We start from the raw sequence: 17,673 nt of genomic DNA on the forward strand, positions 1-17,673 counted from the left end.
GAATTAACTGTCTATGCTGTTTTAACTTTATATCAACATTACAAACAACTGATCATCGAATCCAGGCTTTTGTATACCTACAGTGCAGTCTGCATGGATTTGGACAGAAACAATTCTGTTCGTTTGGCTCTGTAGTCCAGTGGATTTTAAATTAAACCATGAATGTGAGGTTAATGTATAGACTAAGCCCTTTAATTTGAGGGTATTTACATCCATATTGGGTGATGCATATAGGAATCACATCCCTTTTTATACACCCCCCCCCCCCAGTTTAGGGGACCAAAACCAAAAGTAGTTGGGCAGTTGGATTCTCAGCTGCTTCTGAATAGCCAGGTGTATTCAATCACTTCCATCAGGCAGGTTGAAGAAATCGTTCAGTATCTAGTCTTGATTCTAGGCTTTGGAGTCTGTTACTGGCATTTGTCAACATAGACCCAGAGTTGTGCCAATTAAGCCATAATAAGGCTGAGAAATTAGACAGAAAAAAAAACAGTCAGAGACATAGGCTAACAATAAACCTATTTAAACTGAACTATAAACTGTTTGGAACATCATTAAGAAGAAAAAGCACTGGTGTATGTTTGGGATCATTGCCTTGCTGATGATGCTTCTGTAGACTTCAGAATTAATTATGCTACAGCTATCAGCAGTAACATCATCAATGAAGGCACGTGAATCAGCACATGTGGCAGCCATACAGTTTCACAGATGAGGGGGTGTGCTTTGGTGCTCTTGCTTTCACTCTGATACAAGTCAATCTTGGTCTCATCTGTATGAAACAGACTCCAAAGGCAATGAAAAAGCCTAGAATCAAGACTAGATACTGAAAGCTTTCTTATACTTGAACTAAGGAAGTGGTTGAATAAATCTGACTATGCAGAAGCAGCCAAGAAGCCAACCTTCCATTACTTTTGGTCCCCTAAAATGGGGGTGGGGATAATGTTGAAAAGAGATTTGATTCCTACACGCATCACCTGATATGGATGCAAATAACCTAAAATGAAAGGGAAAAGTCTGCACATTAACCTCACATTTATTGTTTCGCTTAATCCAATGTGCTGTACTACAGAGCCAAAAGAACATAAATTGTATGATTAACCCTTAAAATGATGTGCAAATTGTTGGTCGTTCTGGATTTAACACATCAAACAATCCAATGTCTACAGTATGTTTTTCTTTGATGCTTTTACTTGGATTATTTTGATTCAATGCTGGTATGTTGCACTGTTTATTAACATTTCATGCTTGGATTTATAAATATGTGCAGACCTAATGCTGTTCACAAACTCACTCTCTGAGCAGTAAAACCTCATTTTAACCCTTCCAGATCTGGTGTATTTGGCATTTGTATCAGGTGTGTTGGGGACAGGTGTATTTGGGTAATGTGGAGTCTGACCTAGGTGCATGAGGAGTTTGTTTCAGGTATATTTGGGCTCGTATGTTGAATTTGGCTCAGGTGTGCGTTTTGAGTTTTTTCAGGTGCATTTGGGTTGGATGTGTGTGGAGTTCGGCTCAGGTCTGTGTTGAATTACTTTCAGGTGCATTTGTGTTAGCTGTGTGTGGAGTTTCACTCAGTTGTGTGTGGAGTTGTTTCAGGTGTATTTTGTTGTTAGGTGTGTGTGGAGCTTGGCTCAGGTGTGTGTCTGTGTTGAGTTTGTTCCAGATGTATTTGGGTGAGCTGTGTGTAAAATTTGGCTCAGGTGTGTGTTGAGTTTTTTTCAGGTGTGTTTGGTTTAGTTGTGTGTGGAGTTTGGCTCCAGTGTGTGTTGGGAGAAGACATTTCCTATGGTGCCATTCTTTAGTCCAGTAAAAGGAAATACGAGTTTGATTATTTATATCAACATCATAATTATCAGCTGTACTGCATTTGGGCCAGCCTGTTGGTCACACCTCCATGCCATTGTCAGCCTTCAGCGCCTTTGAGATCCACAGCGTTGACTGATTGATGCTGGTTTTGGTCCGTGGTTTGCTGGATAGATACACAGGGAAAAAACCAGAGGTGCAATTAAGTGTATTGTGCGTGTGTCCAGGCAGAGCAATGTAATGACACAATGTAATCAGAAAACATGGAAATATTCCGAAATGCAACTGAATAAGACAACAGTAGCTCAGGTGGTAGCAATCATCTAACAATCAGAGGGTTGCCGGTTATATTTCCTGCCCTGGGAGTGTTGACGTGTCCCTGAGCAAGACATCAACCCCCCAATTCCTCCTGATGAGCTGGTTGGTGCCTTGAATAATAGCCACTTGCTGCTTGTTTGATTATTAGTGATAATCTTATTAATCCATTTATACGTAGCTAAAACAGTCCCCGAAGAAATAACACTTTGACAAGTTCATAGAATAGGGTGCAAAAACCAGGATTCCAACAAACCTTGTCTGATTGGCAAAATAATAATGAAGAAATACATAAAGAGCTAAATAAGTGCGTCTAAATATGGAGAAATTATACGTAAATGGGCAACTATTTTGAGACCCAAATATAACAGACTGGCTGTAAACAGAAGGTCTCTTTTTATGCTAATAAACACATGTTCTCGCCTAGATCCTTATCGGTAAAATAGGCCAATTGTAATATAATAAGGTTACGTGTACTATTATGATTATTTCATTTATTTATTGATTTATTTACTTTTTTTTTTGGAGAAACTTGTGTTTATAAAATACTATTTCAGCTGTGATCCATTTGAGAGTACTAAGATACAATATTGTGCTGCCTGTATGCAGAATAGTTGCTCTTTTTATCTTTTTCCCATTTAGGCTACTCTCTCACATGCAAACCTTCCTTTGTCATAGAGGTAAAACATGAATGTCTTCTTCTAAATGTCCCAAGGACAAATAAGCAGTGCAAGTTAAAATGCTAATGGCCTGGCCAACTGTCAAAAGCGAAGAACTGTGTTTAATTACTTTGCATACAGGAAATGCATTCTACAGCCTCTGATGAGTTACAATAGACGGGAGAATGGGGAGGAAAATATAATTTAGCCCTCGACCGAGAAAGGGGCAAGGGGTGCTATGATTCTATCGAATGATATTGATTTTATGGTTCATGAGGCTAAGGTTGATACAGAAGGAAGATGGCTTGAGTCTTGAGTTTTTTTCTGCATTCATTCCTTTTTTCAACCTGCAATTTTCAATCACTACGATAACAGGATATACCTGTGTTAAAACACATGATTCTACCTGTATAACCTATTTTAACATGCCATTGCTTTAGCAATAACCGTTCCTTATTTTGTGGATGATAAAACAAGTGTGGGGGAACCTCATCTTCTCTGCATTTTGGAAATCCACATACTACAAGAAATAAGGTAATGCCAGTCTCTTTTTCAGGACAAGTGTACAGCAGACCAAATGTATAATAGTTTCTCATTTAAAAAAATGTGCTAACTCGGAGAAACATTGATAGAATGTCCATTGGTTTATCAATGGAATTATCATTGTTGTCTGTTTTGCCATTGTATATTTCTACAAAAGAACATATAAATGCTATTATCTATGTTTTTGGATAGACTCTCTCGAACACAATGAGACAAAGTACAAACATCTCTGAACAGTACTTGTAATTTAGTTGCAGAGAAAATGCGTTACCAAAAATTCAGTATAACAGCTCATCAAAGAACTGACCACAGGCGGCATGTTATTGAAGTGGCGACTAAAAGCTAATGAAATTGTGTTTCCAATGATAAATGCCTGGTCAACAGTTAAAAACTGTCACTCATCTATGAACTTGCTTTTGCAGAGTGGAATACAGGGGGATTCAACACAAAAACCGCTGTTTCTATAAAATGGTTTCTGTAAAACACATGCAAATACCATGCAATTAAAGCTGATTGCCTATTGATCTCAAATGCCAATGGTGTAAGTATATAGCACATATTTTTACTGTTACCATACCTTTGGCAGGCACTATATATCGAGTGGAGGCTTTTGAACCACTGACCACTGAATGCTCACCAGGAAATGTATTTTGTTGTATTTTCAAAATACATGGAGTTGAGTCGCTCTGCTTGATACTCTGATCTTGAACTCTCACATCCAGCATGAATACAATTTATAGGAGGGAACTAGCTGGCAACAGCCCAATATCTATTTTTCTGAAAGTTGCAAGTAATGATTGAGGCTGGTAGATCGGACAGATCTGCATCATCCTATAGTGCATGCAGTATCTTGTACGGTGTGAGTTAGCACTAGTATCGCTCAGGCATACCATTATAAAATGTAATTGCATATAGTTGCTAACAGTTTAGTGAAGCCACTTAAGTGCATAAAGGAATTAAAACTGAGTAATTCTGCACTCTCTATAGTATCCTTAGCTCATTCATTACAGTGACTTGGCACTGCATTTCTTCATCTCAGGAGAATGTGGTCTTTATGTGCATGATCAATATGTGCAATCTTCATTAGTGTCAGCAGAAAGTTTATGCCATTAAAGTCCGAGGGAGAGCTTGTGCAAAGGGAAAAACATTTTAAATTTTACACTCTGTTAATTCTATTACATTTTGAACGATACTATGCATTTCCTCCCAAGGCTCCAAGAAATAATGCGAGAATCCATCCATCCATCCATTATCTGAACCCGCTTATTCTGAACAGGGTCGCAGGGGGCTGGAGCCCATCCCAGCACACACTGGGCGAAAGGCAGGAACACACCCCGGACGGGTCGCCAGTCCACCGCAGGGCACACACACCACTCACTCACACACTCATACCTTTGGGCAATTTAGACTCTCCAATCAGCCTAACGTGCATGTCTTTGGACTGTGGGAGGAAACCAGAGTACCTGGAGGAAACCCACGCAGACACGGGGAGAATATGCAAACTCCGCACAGAGAGGCCCCGGCTGATGGGGATTCGAACCCAGGACCTCCTTGCTGTGAGGCGGCAGTGCTACCCACTGCACCATCCGTGCCGCCTAATACGAGAATAACAGATGAAATAGCAGCATGTACTGTTAAAAATTCTCGTGCAAATACATGTACTGTAATACTGATAACAGTATGAACATTTTTGTAGACGGTTTGGCTTATCATTGACACACAATAAAGTTTGAAAACTGAAGTGTGAAATTGTTAAAGCTTACAGAATATTAAGTATACATCCGTTGTGTGTGTATTATATTTATGTATTATATGTAATATTTTAGGACAGCTGACATGAATTACCAACATTATAGGCATCATAGGAAATTGTATGTTCTCTGCAGTGCAATTTTCAAGAACACTTCTACTTACAGATTTGTGTCTTGGGCACACAACATTTTAAGTGACCACATGGCTAGTTAAAAACACAAGACTAAGTTATAAATGTAGGAAAACAAAGGCAGGCTTTCTTTTGTATATGACTTATTTATATTCAATTAAATATATTAGATGGTAGAAGGTTCCTAACCTAACTGCATTTGCTTTAAAAACATTTATGTTGAGATAAGCATATATGGTAAAAAAACTCGCATGCATACTTTCATACATACATGGACTGTACTTGGCAACCGCTATCAGTTCATCAGCGCTTTTCCTGTCTGCACTACAGCAGTCCACCCGCACACATTTGAGATGATGTACCCAAGATGAGGATCAAGGGTTAAGTGATGAAGATCAGAGACTGCACACATCATAGCAATGAGCCTATAATCATTCGCCAGACCATGTAATGCAATGTGCTAAGTGGCCAACAGCATGTATCACAATTTGCCCCACTTTAAAGTAGAATGTTTTTCAGGAATTTATCACTGGAAATAAACTAATTGAAGAACTAGGCAATATAGTGTACCATCAATGTAATGTAAATGTAATGTTTCTGTACTTGTTCTGTTTGTTTTCATGTTTATTCTTGTTTATGATTCATTTCCCATAGTACCTGGTTTATGTTTTCCCATTACAGTTCTCTTTTGTCCTCCCCTGTTATGTCTACGTCTCAATGTTTATCAGTCCAGTCACTCCCCTGTCTGCGTGCCCCACTATTCGGGTGGTTACGGTAGTTTTTCGGGGTTCAACATTTTTTCTAAAACTCTCGATTCTTACTTCCTGCTTTTTCTTGATAGTTAAATGTTGTAAAGCACCATTCTTACTAACTACTACTAATCTACAGTACAGTAATCTATGTACAGTACTAATCCGATTAATACACTTACTGTCTGTCTAACTAACTAACAATCACTTTTATTGGGTAGTTTAGAAATATTCACGAAACTAACTCACTAACGCTATCTCTTAGTATTTCTCCACTGTTCTATAACTCCGCCTCCCTATGCTATCCCTGATTACTCGTTTAGTTTCAGCGAAGTGTTCGCACCTGTCTCTAACTATCACTACGTCTTCTAACTATGCAAATGTCTACTCCCTAATCCGGAGCCGTATGTTTTACATGTTTTGTTTCGTGCATCCAGTCCGCGTTTTCGTCTCCCTCCCGTTATTATGTTATTACCCTATTGTGTTTCCCCACCTGTTGTCCATTTGTTTAGCCCACCTTTTCCTCTGCCCCGCCTAGATTGTTACCTTCCCTCTTGTATTTAAACCTCAGTCTCTGTATGCTTCGTTGTCAGAACGTTGATCTTGATAAGTGCCGATTGTTTGTAAGCCTTGTTATAGAGATTCTTGAAAGACACTCCTTTGCCTTGACTTCGACTTTGCTTTTGCCCTGCTGTACCTTCGCCCTGTGATTTTCTGGATTTTGACCTCTCGCTTGTTTTTTCGACTATTCTTTTGCTTTTCATTTTTGGCTGTATTTTGGATCTCTTGGCTTGTGACTTCTGGACATTAAAACTACTCTTTTGGATTATCCTGTGGTCTGCGCCTGGGTTCCCTGCACCGTACATAACAGTACACCACTACAAAATGTAGTCAAAATATTAATCACAAACTAGCATATCAAGTCCACAGCAACAGTTCACTATCTGTGATCATAGTTGGTTATGTGTATTCAAATAAACACTAATTAAATGTCCAGCTCTTTAACGATGGAAATAACCTGCTACATTTCTGAAGGCAGTGTTCTTTAGTGTGCTGAAGGGATATGGATGTTGGACAGCCAGACACAGCATCCCCAACACTTTTTTAAATCCATGGACCCTGTCATACTGTAACTACATGCGTAAAATATTGTAAAGCCAGCCGCTTTGTATCCATTACAGTTTGAAACAACACCAGAGTGTTGAACAAGTTCCAGAAAGCCATCCACTGTGATCATGGGGGTCATGTATTGAAGACGTGAACAGATCAAATTGCTGAGGCTTGCTAGCTTGCTAGTTATTGATATTATTAAGAACCGTATGAACTTCCCATTTAGCTAGTAGCTAGCTGTCTTAGCAAGTTACAGCACATTGACAGCACATTAGCTTGTTAGCTGAAATCTATAACTGAACTGGTAAAAGTTACCTACGAATGCAATTAAATATTTCACTCTTCACACCATATTTCATTGCATTATATCGGTAGCTTTTCGACAAAGAATGACTGGACAGTTGCAGCCAGCTAATAAAATGCATTGGGTACCACGTACAACTTGACAAATCGATCTCAGAGATGGAACACCGACTCGCCTTAGAAAAGTCAGTTAACTCAGCAGAACCAAAATATTTTAAAGTGGCACTATCTTGCTGTTGTTAAACTAATAAGCTAGCTATTGGCTATGCAGTGAATGCAGTCTAGCGTGCTAAATCAGCTAGCTATGTAGCTTAAAGATAAGCTGAAATCATGTACTGTTGTTAATTATATTGTTAACTGGCTAGCTAGGAAGCCTCAGCATTATTCTTCCGGACTTCATAGAAAAGAGATTGGAGACAGATAGGGCTCCAAAATGTCTGGACTAAAACTATCTTTGTTTCAGAACCTACTACCATTAATGACATGTATCGCTTAAATAAATTTACCGATTAGGTTTTCTTTGGTTTGATTAGCTTGGGTTTTTGGGTTGGAATTCAATAGGCAAAAAGCTCTTTTGCAGTCAGCAGCTATTCTTCTGGGCTCCGTTGTGCGCCATGGAAAAAATAAAAGAGGTTCAGATCACAGTGATAAGGCTACTTATTGAGTGTCATATTTTCACTTAATATAGAGCATCAACTGTGACGTGACGCTGTAAATGGGATATCATGACACAGATCTACATTTTAAATTTTTAATTATTGAAACTAGAAGATCAGAGCTACAAAATTAGCTCACTGGTTGGGATTGGCCAATCTGTTTTGGAGATACGGCCTGTTAAAGTGTGTGTGTCTGAAAGAAGAGGTTTTGTAAAATCAGCCTGCAAAGTTTTTTAAGCAGTTGTCACAGTTTCTCACATAGAAGTGATCTAGGTTTAAAAACTGGCCCATCAGCCACTAGTGAATTTATTGTAAATGTCATTTTTGTCACCACTTCATTTGCATAGCTACATGCTGATGCAGCCACAAAGAAGAATGTAGAGGACCAACAGGAAATGCGACCGAACTTTTCTATATTTTCACATTTTTGTTCATACTTTCTCATTGTGACGCGTAATGGATTTATAGCTGGATGATAGACAAGTCTTTTGAAGATTCAAAATCTGTGCTTCTCTCATTTTTGAGCAAAATCAAATTTTTAAAGTATTCTGTAAAATTGAGAACTGCACGATGATACACCCTTTACAGTGCTGCGTCACAAATGTGCTGCCTATGGAGCATGTTTTTCGGCTGATGCTGATGCTGACACTTTCTTGTACAGCTTTTGCCAGTGTCAGAAAATAGGTTTCAACCCTGGCCTCTAACTCGTCCAAATATGTGTTGGACGAACACGTTACCAGTCAGCTAAAGACAAACAAGCAATGCATTACCAGTAAGCTTAAGATAAAGTCGCTCCTAGCCAAGAGCAACAATGTTCTTTTGAACTTGAGGGTTATGTTATCAGGGAGGATTGTTGCGGTAACCTGCTACGAGCCTTTGCTTACCTAGCAAACTAGCTAACCCCGCTACACTTACCCCGCTTTGACTCAACCTCCATTTGAAACTCTGAAGCAACCACTTTTTCTTTATAACCCACCAATCTGGCCACGGCATCAATGTAAGGAAAGAGTTGTAAGGATATTTTTACCTGACTCTGAAGTGGGATTTAAACCCTGGCCTCTCATTCATCCAAATATTTGTAGGATGAATGCGTTATCAGTCAGCTACAGACTAAATCACCTCTGATGAAGAGGCAATATTGTTCTTTTGAATTTGAAGGTTATGTCATCATTTTCATGGTAACCTGCTAACTCTGCTATACCAGTCGATACCTATATCCAAATATTATCGTGCATTACTAAATCATTAATGAATCTACTGTGGCCTGTCGACTTTTGACAGATGTAAATGTACAGTGCATTTGAATAAGAAGTCTGCTGTGTGTGGATGTGTGTGCAGTTTTACTCACCTCTTGCTCAGCATCTGAAAGCAACAAGTTCCTGAAGCCACCAGGATCAGCAGTAGAAGTGGAATGGTGGGGATAATCACATACACCAGGAGCAGTCCTTCAGAGAGCACAGCACAAACTCTACTCACATTCATACACAATGGGCCTGCATTCGCACGCACACACACACACACACACACACGCAGAGACTCCTACAGATAACAGCATGCACATCCACATTTTTTTTTAAACAAACGACAGCTTTGAACAGCCTTAGAGATACAAATAAATACAGATAACATCTACTTTTAAAAAAATTAAGTGTCCACGCTGCCTTAACATTTTAAGTTAAGTGAACGTCAGAAGGCAAGTTGGTAAATAAATGTAATGTAAATGTAATGAGCTGGCTCACCTGAGGGGCCAGCCACCAGAACGTGGGGGTCTTCTTTATTCCCAGAGGGGTCACTCTCCTCTGGTTGCTTTGGGGACACATCTGGAGGCAGAAAGGGTAAGGAAAAGGGGATCTGTCAAAATCTGGATGTATACATGTTTATGACAAAGCAATATATGAACATTAAAATGGTAAGAGGTCATTCAGCCCATATTGTATCCTCATATGGCTAATGCCTGTAATTCCTATATGTAGGATGTGCCATTTTCCTAATACACAGTTCCTTGATTCCTCCATCCTTGTGTCCTTTCCTCACTTCCTTTTCTTACCTCCCCGGTTCGTGGAGCTAGGAGCGAGGAATGGACGCAAGGAAAGGAAGCAAGGAGGTTAACATACATGATTGGAAAGAGCCCCTGGTAAGGGTCACGAGGGGGGCTGGGTATATCCCATCATGCAGTGGGCAAGAGGCAGGAATAGACCCTGCACAGGTGACAAATTTGCAATTAGCCTACTGCATGTCTTTAGACTGTGGGAGGAAACTGGACATCCTGGAGGAAACCCAGTGGGAGCATGCAAAGTCCACACAGCCCTTGGTCAAGATTCAAACTCAGCACGTTCTTGCTGTGAGGTCATTCAGAAAGCAATTGCATTGAAATAATCTATGAGCAGACTGATGGTGTTGGTTTGTGTGGTCACTCAGATCTTTGTGCTATATGGGAACATCCCACACCCCCTACTTGTCATATGTCGATCATCTCATCAGTTTCTGGCCATTTCGGTTGCTTTTATGGTGGTAGCCGCAGTACCAGTTGGACGGATGTGATGCAGGAAGCTGAGCAAAGTGTTTCTCACCTGGTTCTCGTGGTCGGTCTGCAAACTCCTTCTCCAGCAGGCTCTCTGGAATAGAAATAAACAGCCACTGTGGGGTAAATACGATGCAGAAACAGCCAGCCAATTATGTCATTCGGATGCTCTTCTGTTGATATAAAGAACAGGGAGAGGCCTCCAATGGCATCCTGTTTCAGTTTGCTGATGAAATAGACAGAAGCGATTAAAGTTTGAGTGTGTTTACATGTTTGAGTGTGTTTATGAGTACATGTGTGTGTGTCAATGTGTGTATGCGTGTGAACCTATGCACACGTGTGTTTCTGTCTGTGTACACAAGTGTGCATGTGTTTGCGTGTGATGAGAGTGTGAGGTGTTACAGTACCTGGCACATACTTGCAGATGAAGTTGTGCTTCATATTGCACCTGTCATCATTCCACTGGTACAGGTAGGGCCCGCCAAGCCCATGGAAAGCAGTGGGCTGGTGGTACATCACCACACAGGACTCACCCCCACAGGACGGCTCATCGTAGTACCAGTTCCTGTCACGCACCGCACACACGCGGTGTGAATATGTGGACACACGGATCCACATATGCTAGGACTGCAGCAGTGTCATTTTCAGCAGCTAAAGAGCCATAGAGGTCTTTAGATTTTGGTTTATTTATTTGTGCATCATTAATGTATATACAATGTATATATGAAATAGATAAATTAGAAATTATTGGAAAAAAGGGAGAAAAAAATAAATCCTTAGAGGCTGGATAACTTTTAAATTAAATTTACAGTTGATAAGACCAAGCAGGAGACAATCCTCCCTGGAGCTATGTGGGCTTAAGGGCCTTGCTTAAGGGCCCAACGGCTGTGCGGATCTTATCATGGCTACACCGGGGATTGAAAAACCGACTTTGCGAGGCCCAGTCACGTACCTTAACCACTACACTACAGGCTGCCTTTTTTCAACAGAAACATAAAAAAAAGAAAAGGAATAAAAAAATATTAAAAATGCTACCAAATTAAAAGTAATGAAATGGGCAGGTGTCAGCAGTCACAGCCAACAATGTTGTTAATCCATATGTAATCTAGACTAATTGCCTGTTGTTGGAGTATAAAATCTGATGGGAAGTTCTAATTGGCAGTTACCTGTTGACATCCGCATCCCATCGAGAGTCTCACCTGAACTGTGAGACGCTGTTGTCGGCCCACCTGTACAGGTCGGGACAGGTGGCGAAGCCGCCTTGGTCCTGAGGCTCTCTGTCCCGGGTCAGACCGATCCAGAAGTCTCCGTCAGCGATGCCGGGCTCAGACTGGGCGGGGTTGGAGGAGGAAGGGCCGGAGGAGGTGGAGCTGAGCTCCTGGAGGAGGCGCTCGATGAGCTGCTGCTCCGCCTGGCTCTCCACACTCAGCAGCGCCCCACCGTCCATCTCGCACACCTGTCTGGCCTCCCAGAAGGCCACGCGGCTCGACACGTCCCGGAAGTAGGCGATCTTGTAGCAAGGGTGCTCTGGTCCTCCCTGGCAGATTGTCTGGCCTGGGCGAGCGGCACACAGTTACATCAATCAATCAATCTACCAATTAATCAATCATTTAGGTGGTAAAATAATCAATCACCCAAACTCTCGATAAATCAAGCAGTGAGATGATCACTCAGTCAGCTGATCTTCTAAACCACCAATGAGGCCAATCAATCAATCATCAAATCAAACAATCAATCAGTTTATCAATAAGCGAATTAATCCTTTAAACATCAGTCAGTAAACCAATCATTTAATGCATCAGTAAAATAATACAACCATTCAATAATCAATATTGTATAAATTCATTAATAATGATTTATTATATCAATGTGATGTAGATTCTAAATCTGTCCCTACTGACTGACAAGACATATTGACACCAATGATATTTCTGTGTGTCTATCACTTTTTCGGAAAGATTCAGCTACAATTTAGTGGTGAGTATTTTTTTGTACTTAAGATTATTATCTTAGAATTGCCAATCAAAATCCGTATTGATTTTTAGTCCACTCGCTGGGCAATACTGTATCTATCCACTCAGCCTGGGACTGGGTCCAAACTCAAACTGTGCAGTCATCACATTCCGTCTGCCCATGCAGTCCACAGGGGGAGTCCTGCAACCTTTAAACCTGATCATTTATCTTAACAATACACCCACTACAGACTAGATTTACATGGCACCGTCACGTGGGCTCACACACACAGCATGCACACACACACACATGCACAGACTTATTAGGCATGCACTCACACGAACATGCACACACGCATTCACATTTTTAGGTGTACATGAAAACACATATACAAGCAGTCTTCTATGTTTTGTTTCACACATGCCCTGTGGAGTTATAGTGGAGGCCCTTGATCTCGTTCCCTCCAGAGGAGGAGGAGGAAGAAAGACCAAAGGGAACATCACAGTGAGGGGAAAGGAAATAGAGGAGATGTGAAGAGAAGGTAACAAGGGAGTGAGAGAACAAGGGAGGAAGACAATGGAGGATGAAGAAAAGAGGAGGTAGAAAGATGATGAGGGCGGGGGGGGCGGATATGGGATGTGCTGAGTCCAGCTCTATCCCGCACAACTGGTCCCATTTACCGGAGTCAAAGTGATGAGAGTGCAGTTCCCAACCAGGCAATTATTTAAAGTAGCTGCTGGGAAGTGAGCTCATGTTATTATTAGACATTTAACAGCATGTGTATTAATGACGGTTTATACCCCCCCCCCCCCCCCCTTTATGAGAGGTCCCACTGTAGTCAAAATGTAGATGGTTATGGCAACCTTTGTTTTATTTTACACTGTTTTGTTTTGTGTGAACTCACTCTCAGCTGGGATGGGATTGGGAGCTGGGTGTGCGTGTGTATGTATGTGTGTGTGTTTGTGTGTGTGTGTGTGTGCATGTGTGACCTGGGAATTAAACTGTTGTGCTTAAATGGCATGTGTTAAGACTGTGGGACAGTAAGCTGATCACAAGAACAGATAGTACCCACATGATGGTCTGAGGCAAGAGGTCGTCCCTTTAAGCAGAATGAATGCGCTGTGTAAGTGCACCCCTGGGTACATTCAAGATGAAAGGTTTACACGCCCGAGCTTTACAGCTGTATTGACCAGGGCACTGCGGAGTTTTTACAACTGAGGCTATAGGCCGTCTGTAGCGTGTGTGAGTGAGCGCAGACCGCACAAAATTCACAACAAAAACCCAGGGAGGCTAAGAAAACCGTACAGGGACCGAGAACAGTGATCTATTGTCTATTACGCACATTCCCGCGAACCCTACACAAAGCATAGCCTAGTTTATTAACCAGGAAATGTATCTTGAGGTTTAAATTATTTTATATGTGATGGGCATACACACGTTAAGTTGCATCATAAAAATTATATTATGACATTAGGGGTAACCCAATAGTATAGCCTATTGTAATTGCACCACGCTGTGCTAAACGTGGAGCACATAAATCGCCCAATGCGCAGCAGCTAATTGAATTGCACGGATATATTAGTCAGACCTTACCGTAGGCTATCACTTCTGTTCCGAGAACTTTACTCGGAAAATGTGCCGTCGTATGCGCCATGTTTCTTCCAAAAATACAGACGAGCAATATACTAAATGGAGGAGACTGTTAAAAAAAACTATTTTGTAAGATTTGTAGTAGTACATTTACAGTAATTGGTACATTAATCACTGCCATACAAGCCACAAAAAGAAAAGAAAAAACATTTGCTGATCCCCCTTCACAAAATTTTCTTGGATAACATGCAAGAAAGTGTTGCAATAAAATCTATTTGTTTCCGATGATTGTTATGATATATATTTATCACTCATATAATGTTTTTATTGTTACAACAATTACTGTTTTTGTTTAGTAAAACTGATTGCTTAAAGATGAACACACAAGCATCGCAATAGTCAAATCACTCGAAAGCTGAAAAGTAATAAATACTTGGCTAGGCTATATAGGCAAGTCCTTCAAAAGTATCAATTGCGGTATCCATTCCGTTTTAAAACGAGTTTACTACTGCACCGTTTGTTCTTGCTCAATTTTAACTTTAACAATTGTAGGCTAGTGTTTAAATTAACTCAACTTCAAGATGCATTCTATATTTTAGAATAGGCTAATTGTTTATGTGAATTTATGTGAACACTGCAGTATGTTATTGTTAAATTGTTAACCATAACGGTATAACTTCAGTTTTATCAATTTTGGTTATATGTCTATTCATCATTTTACACTTAGACTTACAAGATTTTAAATAATGTTTGATCTACACTGTCAGTAAGCTAAACGGAACTCGCTACTTACCGCTCAGAACCCTCGCGCCAAGGCAGCTGGAGATCATAACCATCACTCCACACAGGACTGGAAGGATGCTCGGGTCCATGCGCATCTTCGGGGATACCCGCGATTTCAGTTTACTGCTCAGCGATGAATTAAATAGCGCTCTGCACAACCCCCGTCAGTCGCACAACAGAGCGCTTCAGTCCACGATTCACTAGCAGCGGCTCTGCCTGCTCAGTTTAGCGGTTGGCATCGTACCAGCAGCGGTTCTGAGTGTGAAAGGGGCTCGCAGAATAGAGAAAACTCGCTCTAGCCGCTGTCTCGCTGGCTTGTGCGATGTTTACTGAAAAACAGCGACGCACTCGGCTGGCAGTCTCGTACTTTATTGATCTCTCCTGCGCGACTGGCAATGTTCCATTTCAGCTAATACGCGCCACAGCTGTAACCTCGCGCCTAGACCATGAATTTCATTGAGCCAAAACACGCCCCGGAATGCGTACGATGAAGCCAATTATGACAGGTTTAAGGCGAGAAAGATCAGAAACAGCATACTAAATAGGATATGTGTGTATGTTACTGCGTGCTATACAGACTATACAAACTTCAGTTCTTTCAGAGTAGTTAGCCTACCAGAGTTGTTTTTTAATTTTAGATAATTAAAATGCTATTGTATTAAGGAAATGGTGCAGTTTACCAAGTGCTTGCTAGATGGATTAACAACTTGAATTTTATTACGCCAAGTAGGCTACGATCTTTTGCGAACATTATCTTAGTTAATGAAGTGAGTCAATTAAGTGGCGAATGGTAATTGCTGTAACTTAGTTTAAAAGGAAACTGCAACTCCTGCAGCCATACCACCCTGTATCGTGTTCATGTAAATTTTATTCTAACTAAATATAATTTATTCTAGCTAAATATAAAAGTGTGCACGTACGTGGAAATCTTTATTATTTGTGTGCGTATAAATCTATAGATTAAACCATTTAAAATTTTGTTTAAATAAATGTTTTTAAAAATTGTAAGAAATTACAATTATTCAATTCGGAAATCTGTTGGCATTGAAATAATTAGCCTGCCAAAATTCTCATAAGCTGATTGTATTCCACATATCAAAACTAGGGCAAAGGTTACAGTCAATCTAAAAGAGAGGTGTGAAATGTGAGCATGATTTTCATGTATTTCCAGACACTTTATTGTGATAGCCAATTACACTGTCACAGACATTCTCTCTTTTATGTTGATTGATTTTTCCCTCCAGTTATGTGAAGCTACGGCAACACAGGGCTGTTAACCATACTATAATATACATCGACACAAAAATGCTATTACTTAATTTGCTGTTAGGTATTGACCAGTTATTTCCCACAGTAAATAGCACTGTTCAATAAAGGCACTCTGAAATCCTCTGACACATTATCAATAAATCTGCAACCGTATTACAGGGATCATCATTCGAGAGAGATATTACAGAGACCTGGCAGGAAGTGGAGGGGGAAACTGTTGGGTAATCACAAAAGAGGCTGAGTGCTTTTTGCAGGATCACTGTCAGGCTGAGAAAAGTCCAGCTTGCAGAACCGAGCCCGTATGCAATGCCAGGGGGAGCAGCAGAGGTGGGGTCACAGCACTATGCTGATTCTTTGAGCTTTCACAAACAGCTGTCCCCCAAGCCACAGATCCACCCTCAGCTCAAGAAATGCATTAGCATGCGTGTCTGTTCCACTGCACCCAGAGCATTCTGAAAAAATAAAAAAATATTTGCACAAAGAACTGTCATACACAGGAAGGATATTACCCCGAACTCCATCACTACATAACACAGATGTAGCAAAAAAGTACCAGGGATCCAATTCTGAACGGTTCATTTTACTCAATACAGTTTATAGTATAACATCACTTATAAATGGTAAATGGTTGCCATTTATATAGCGCCTTTATCCAAAGCGCTGTACAATTGATGCTTCTCAATCACCCATTCATACACACACTCACACACCAACGGCGATTGGCTGCCATGCAAGACACCAACCAGCTCGTCAGGAGCATTTAGGGGTTAGGTGTCTTGCTTAGGGACACTTCGACACACCCAGGGTGGACTCTTACCGCCTGAGCCAGTGTCGCCCCCATTATAGAAGGGCTGTTTTCAAATAGGCATCAAATATCCTTCCCATAAGTTTCAGGAAAATCTTTATTTCAAGATTTTTTTTTTTTTTAATCTAAATTCACACAGAATGACCCCATGCCAAGTGCTGCATGCATCTCTGCAGCAGATGTAAACCCTGTTGTTAAATATTTGTATTGTGTTTTATTTATTGTGTTTGGGAGATGTAGCTTATTCTTCTATTTTCAGTAGAAATACATGAGTGCTGAGATTAAACAGGAAGATTTAGAAATACAGTAGAGTGTCAGACTGATTGGTCAATCAAACAGGGAAAACCCCTGTTTGAGTTTCTTAGTACAGATCCTACAGTTAGCTTTTGAGTTAAGAATAAATTACCACTCCAATAGAGGATTCATATTCTAATTGGTGTCTTCTCACTCCACTTTCAAGGTTTCATAATATAACATAACATTATGGCTCACATTTCTACTACACATTTGTACCCTAACAACTGCAAATAACATGTTCTTATTGTGGGGATGGAAGGCTGGGGAGTGGATTTAAGTTTTAGTGCAGACACCAGTTCTCAGTGAGGGGGTAGGGATTCTCATTTCAGAGACACCCTTTATACAGAACCATTGAAAAATTTTGAAATGCTTTTAGGCAGCTGTGACCACTCTGGAGTAATTCCACTGAAGTGCCCCTGTTTGGGGATTTCAGCT

General features: G+C 40.6%; 1 protein-coding gene across 2 annotated transcripts; it reads right to left on the reverse strand.

Annotated features, from left to right (window-relative positions):
* Positions 1-271: 271 nt before the first annotated feature.
* chodl (chondrolectin) lies at positions 272-15,262 on the reverse strand. Of its 2 annotated transcripts, none has more exons than XM_061240317.1 (7): positions 14,878-15,262; positions 11,741-12,095; positions 10,949-11,106; positions 10,591-10,635; positions 9,760-9,840; positions 9,369-9,465; positions 272-1,969 (listed from the first exon to the last, which is right to left on the reverse strand). In XM_061240317.1, the coding sequence occupies exons 1-7, from the start codon at positions 14,960-14,962 to the stop codon at positions 1,885-1,887; spliced, it is 906 nt and encodes a 301-aa protein (XP_061096301.1). In that variant the 5' UTR covers positions 14,963-15,262; the 3' UTR covers positions 272-1,884. The 2 variants fall into 2 exon arrangements, with proteins under 2 accessions (XP_061096301.1, XP_061096300.1); XM_061240316.1 differs by having other exon boundaries at positions 9,369-9,513.
* Positions 15,263-17,673: the final 2,411 nt, after the last annotated feature.

Source organism: Conger conger, chromosome 4, assembly GCF_963514075.1.
Source record: "Conger conger chromosome 4, fConCon1.1, whole genome shotgun sequence".
NCBI classification, from domain to species: domain Eukaryota; kingdom Metazoa; phylum Chordata; class Actinopteri; order Anguilliformes; family Congridae; genus Conger; species Conger conger.

Excerpts from the sequence above, each read along its gene's own strand:
- chodl (XM_061240316.1), bottom strand. The coding sequence starts at position 14,962 with ATGCGCATGGACCCGAGCATCCTTCCAGTCCTGTGTGGAGTGATGGTT. Across the intron at positions 11,107-11,740 it reads AACAGCGTCTCACAGTTCAG|GAACTGGTACTACGATGAGC; the intron begins GTGAGACTCTCG and ends GGTGCGTGACAG. Across the intron at positions 9,841-10,590 it reads AGACCGACCACGAGAACCAG|ATGTGTCCCCAAAGCAACCA; the intron begins GTGAGAAACACT and ends TTCTGCCTCCAG.